Source organism: Prosopis cineraria, unplaced genomic scaffold, assembly GCF_029017545.1.
Source record: "Prosopis cineraria cultivar Desert tree isolate PC_DT_omini unplaced genomic scaffold, ASM2901754v1 PC2, whole genome shotgun sequence".
Lineage (NCBI taxonomy): Eukaryota > Viridiplantae > Streptophyta > Magnoliopsida > Fabales > Fabaceae > Prosopis > Prosopis cineraria.
In genome coordinates, this window is record NW_026555333.1 from 3600700 (window position 1) to 3606699 (window position 6000).

General features: G+C 36.6%; 1 protein-coding gene across 1 annotated transcript; it reads right to left on the reverse strand.

Moving 5' to 3' along the window:
- Positions 1 to 3855: 3855 nt before the first annotated feature.
- Positions 3856 to 5015, reverse strand: LOC129299719 (uncharacterized). Its single transcript, XM_054938183.1, has one exon. The coding sequence runs from the start codon at positions 4837 to 4839 to the stop codon at positions 4237 to 4239; it is 603 nt and encodes a 200-aa protein (XP_054794158.1). The 5' UTR covers positions 4840 to 5015; the 3' UTR covers positions 3856 to 4236.
- Between the last annotated feature and the right edge of the window lie 985 nt (positions 5016 to 6000).

Genomic DNA, 6000 nt, shown 5'->3' on the forward strand with positions numbered 1-6000 from the left:
GGTTTGGGGAACTAAATGAAGGACAACATATCCTTTATTTCTCTTTGACGTATGATTTCAAGATTGCTAATACCTGTTTCAAGAAGAGGAATGAGCATCTCATCACTTATAAAAGCGAAGCTTCAAGGTCAGGGATTAATTTTTTTTTGGGTAAGAAATGTGGATAGAAGACATTGTAAAAATTGTAAGGTGATTCTTGGGAATGCTGTTTTGACACAACACAAGGTCCTTATCCTTGGTGCGTGTATTATGAGTAAAAACAAAAGGTGTCAACAAGTAATAATTTTAAAGATTAGGTGGTGGCAATTAAAATGCGAAAAGAGAGAAATTTTCAAGAGAAATCTTTTAGCCGAAGGAATTTGGAAGTCTTGAGGAAGTGCTAATACTTTGTGGGAAGACTTGGCTCTGAAGGTAAGGAAGGTTGCAAAAGAAGTTTTGGAAGAATCAAGAGGTTTTGGTTTGAGAGATAAGGAGTCTTGGTGGTGGAATGATAGTATACAGAAAAAAAATCAAGTATAAGAAGGAGTGTTTCAAAGCCATCCATTTGTGCAATAATGATGAAAATTGAAAAGGTATCATATGGCTAAAAGGAAAACTAAGGCTGAGTGAAGCTCATTTTAAAGCATTTAAAGAGTTTTATAATGGTCTTGGGATAAAAGATGGAGAACGAAAAATTTATAAATTTGCTAAGAGTAAGGAAAGAAAATCAAAAGATTTAGAATAAATAAGGTGTATAAAGAATGAAGAGGAAAATGTTTTGATCACAGATAATGATATTAAAGATAGATGAGAGACTTACTTTTTTAAATTTTTCAATGATGATGAGAGTTTGTCAATTAACTTAAAAGATTTAGTAACTCTTGAAAGATAGCAAAATTTATCATTCTATCGAAGAATATGAGCTTGGGAAGTGAGAGAAGCTTTTAGGAAAATGGCAAATGGTAAAGTTAATGGATCTGATTGTATCCCTATTGAAATGTGAAAATGTTTGGGTAAAAAAGGAGTGCGATGCTTCATTAAGTTATTTAATGAGATTTTACAATCCAAGAGAATGCCGGACGATTGGAGGATAAGCATCTTAGTTTCTATTTATAAAAATAAAGGAGATATTAAGAATTGTGCCAACCATACAGTAGTTAAACTTATGAGTTATATTATAAAATTATGGAAAAGAGTGATTGAGCATATGTTGAGATTGAAAATTAGTATTTTTAAAACTCAATTCGGCTTTATGCCAGGGAGGATGATTACAGAAGTGACTTATCTACTAAGGAGATTAATGAAAAAGTATTTGATGTAAAAATAAAAATTTACACATGATTTTCATTGATTTGAAAAAACTTATGATTGTGTACTGAGAGAAGTATTTTGGAAGGCATTGGATAAGAAAAGTGTCCGAGTTGCCTGTATTCGAGCTATACAAGACATTTATGAAGGGGTAACAACTAGTATAAGAATATTTGGTAGTGAAACAAAAGATGTTTTTATAAAGATTGAAATGTATTGAGGATTATTTTTGAGTCCTTATTTGTTTGATCTAGTCTTAGATGTTTTGATTGAGTATATTCAAAAGAAAATTTCTAAATGCATCTTTTGTAGATGATATAGTTTTTATTGCAGAGGCAAGAGAAGAGATAAATTGTAAACTTGAGTTATGGAGGAAGACATTGAAGTCAAAATTTTCGCCTAAGTAGGAGTAAAATAGAATACTTACATTGTAATTTTGATAAGTGGTCAGTGAAGAGTAACTTGAAAGTGAAATAGGGTGATCAGACCATACCTCAAGTGAAAAAGTTTGAATATTTAGGAGCAATTATTTAACAAATGGAAAAATTGATGGAGATATTGCACACAGGATACAAGCGGGGTGGTTTAATTGGAGAAAAGTTAAAAGAGTTATCTGCAATCGTCAGATACTTGATAAGCTTAAAGGAAAGTTTTATCAAATTGTTATAAGTCTAACAATTTTATATGGTAGTAAATGTTAGGTTTTGACAGGACAACAAGAGTATAAAATTGGAGTAACAAAAATTAGAATGTTGAGATGGATGTGTGGATATACATATAAAGACAAAACTCGAAGTGAGTGAATACGAAAAAAAATGGGCGTGGCACCTATTAAAGAAAAATGGTAGAAAATTGTTTGAGGTAGTTTGGACATATACAAAGAAGATCACGGGAGGCACTTATGAGGAGAGTGAAACAGATAACTTTGAGCTCCGTTAAGAAGAATAGAGGAAGATTGAAGAAAATATTTTTCAAAGTTGTTGAATGAGACCTTTTAATTAATAATATTTTTAAAAATTTAATAAATGATAGAGTATAATTATAGTTAATTTCACTTAATGAGATAAAATAAGGTTTATTATTGTTTTTGTCGTCCTCGTAGTTCAAATGTCTTAAACATCTATATATATGTATTAATATTCAATGAAAATTGTACTATTTATAAGGTTTAAATGGTTGGTGGAAAATCTTCTATTTGGCCAATTGTATTCTCGCGTTCCTATTTCTATTGTGGGTCTGGTATTTCTCTGTTGCGTTCCTGATAGCCAATAGGAGGGTTACTGGGTACAGTTTGTTAGATCTTTTTAACTATAACGATGATGGGGATTAGACTTAGTGGGTAATTGATTGCGTTGTCTTTTCTGTTCGTTATCCTTAATCACCAAATCCTGGTGTAGTGGTGTTACATCTCTTTGATAATTATTAAGGCTATGCCACTGAAGCAGGAATTGAGTGATATGACAGCTATTAAAGTAGAAGATATGCTGACCACCCTTCGCAGCTTTGAATTGATTCAACACAGGAGAGGACAGCATGTGATTTGCGCAGATCCAAAGGGTATGGGATCGCCATTTTAAAGCCGGTCTGGGGGTTTTTGTTTTTTGTTTTTTGGCCAGTGGGGTCTGGAGGTTGATGTTGGCAAATTGATCTGGATTGCTTATAAAGAACAAGGTTGATGGCGGATGTAGTAGGGATTTGTGTAGTTTAGATACTAGGTTAGAGTAATTGTAATGCTTTTTTAAAAAAGGCTTAATGTACGCCAAAAAGAAAAGGTTTAATTTGCCTTGCAAGAAATCTCATATTGGTATCTGTATTGTCACGAGGTAGTTTATGTATGTGCACTGGGGTCTGCTATATTGTAAATAAACTACAGTTCAAAGAATAAGCCCTTCCATGATTCTTGAGATTAGGCGGTTGCACGATGTGCTCTTCCCGGAGGTTATCATTTAATGTTGAACGTAGTCCCAGCCTGACTCTGTAGCAAGGAAGATGGCTGGTTAACGGGAAGTTCGTTCCGCCTTCCTCTCAACGGGAATTTGTTACTATGAGTTTAAACAAATGTTTAAGGATGCGAATTTCTATAGAGCCAATGTCACTGTAAAAGCCGGAACACATATTTAGAGTTAGAAATAATTTGTTAACGACTTTCACATCGTTAAATATTTAGTTAAACTTTGAGTGACGTGAACCTCTGGCCAAAAAATAATAATAATAATAATTAAAAAAATATTTAATGTGAACCGTCGTTCGGGCAATGAAAATTATGAAATCTAATTCCTGGTTCAGTAGCCTTTATTGAAGACTAGCTTGTTGATGGGTGATAAGGGGCAAAGGCTGACCTTTAATCCAATTCATTGAAACTGCATCTTTCCCGTGGCCTGTATTCTTGACTTGTGCCCCAGTTTTGGTGTTCCTCATCTTCCCTCATTAATGGACTTCATATTGCCGGTGGGAGTATGACGTCGGAACCTCGCTTTCTCCATGTGAAATTGCAGACTTCATAGTTTCTTAGAATTGACCATAGATCTTCGCCGCGCCCCCCCCCCCCAACCCCAAAACCCAAAGGAAAAAAAAAAAAAACAACGAAAAAAAAAGAAGATAAACAAACAAACTGACAGATCATAGTGCTATGAATAAAAAAATTGCTTCTAAATGGGACTATTTTCCCGCTGCTGTGGCGTCTTCATCGAAAAGCTGATCCTTCTCATGCCTAATTGTTTCTGTGATTTTAGCCCAAGAGTTAAGCTTTTTAGTTACTTTCATTGCTGGAACTCAACAGTATTGACCTGGATTCTTCATCACCATCATCTTATGTACTCCAGAAAATCAAACAAGACATGGCCATTTACATTATGTTATATGAGAAATCCCGAATGAAAGAAAAAAAGGAGGGGGAAGAAGGCTTTCATCCATCTTCCCTTTCAGAGTTCGAGTGCAAAGATTCTGTGATCAAACACTGGTAGGTTGAATATGAAGCCTTGGATGATGAATCTGTTGAAGCTGCAGACTTTTCAATGCAACGCCACCAGACCTCCTTTTCCAAAGACTGTCAGCCTGGCTTTCTTCTTCGGAGCTCCTCTGCACCCTCTTGATCACCGGCAATGGCGGATCCATATTCTCAATGCTCAAAGCTGCAGAAGCTTCGTTCTCATTCCTGAACCTATCAGCATTACTCACTTGAACCCTTCTTCCACAGGTAGTAGAAGCAGCAGTGACGGTGGCCGGAGTGGCGCTCGAGCTTTTTCCGGAGAAGAGCCTTTTAAGCTTGGAGTACTTGCCAATAGCAGCAGGGGACATGGACGTGTTGGTGAGTCTATGGGAAGTAGGGAACCCAACTATCTTGTTGTTCCTCTTGACCTGGCCCATGCAGCCGATCCTAGGGGACGAAGGGTCATCGGAGACGGACGCCGGCGGATCCCTCCACCTCGGAAGGCTCACATCTTTGATTGAAGGCCTTGAACAGAGCATCGGCAGGAATGTGGTTTTTTCCTGGATATGCAGCTTCTGATGCTGAAACCGATGGTGGTGCTGGCGATGATTTTCATTGCTCATGTTCCTTAGTTGACTCACTTCAGTTATGAAACAGAGAAAAGCTGAGAGAGAGAAAGTTGAAGATGGTTCGGCGAAGGAAGAGGCAGACGCAAAACGGAAAATGGGATTAGGCGTTTGAGAGTTTGATTGATTGTGGAAACCGACGCGTACTTACTGCGATCCTTTACTTAATCCCGGAAAAGGTGAAGATACCCCCCCCCCCAAAAAAAAAGTCGGCATGATTAAATGGAATTATAATATTTTCTCATTATGCTGATAATTTCTCTATCCACTCTATTAATGGATTTGATTTAATATTTATATGAATAACGAGTAACAATAATGTATAATTATCTATCTAGAACAAACATGATCAGATGGAAAAAACAATTAAACATCAGATATTGCTTGGCGAGGGAATCGTTGTCTTTGTAATTCATGTATTGAACTGATGATCAATACAAAAATTTAATGGCAGGAAAGGACTAATGAGACAAGCTTCTCTGTCTGTGACTGTGTGTTGAGATCCAGATCTCAAGCAAGATGATTATGCTAAAACACACACGTTCCTAGGTAAAAGTCCTAAGCTGACCAAAACCTTGCCCCCCCTTAAATTTCCACTGAAACCAATCCTACATCTTTTATAATAATAATAAAAAAAAAAGTGGTTGACCAAAGATAATATACTTACTCTAATACTCATTTTACCGCATCAAGTGCTTTCATGGTCGACAGGTGGGACTAAAATCCCGGCTCTGTTTCTTGCTAGTGTTGTCATTTGAAGGCAAATTCAAAGCAAAGTGAAGGTGGAGGGTGCTTGGCCCAAAGCTTGTGAAAAAGTTGTTGATGATAAGGTCAAAGCGTCAAAAGACAACATACATAATGAAGGAGGGCAACATAAACCACCCAGAAGCCAATAATCCGGGAAGGTTATTATGATAACTCATAGTTTCTCAAGTAAACTGCTATCATGAGGTATGCTTGCTTTACTGTGCTTGTCTTTTTCTTTCACATTTGTTTTCAGTTTTCTGTAACTCATGTTGGCATCACCATTACGCCATTTCTGCTTTCCCAGTGTAACGCTGAGAGATCATGTTTTCGTGTAACAATTTCGCGGATGCGGATCATATGCGGTGGAAAGCCGTGTAGTGGACGGAAAGTAAAACATTCTAACCATGAATT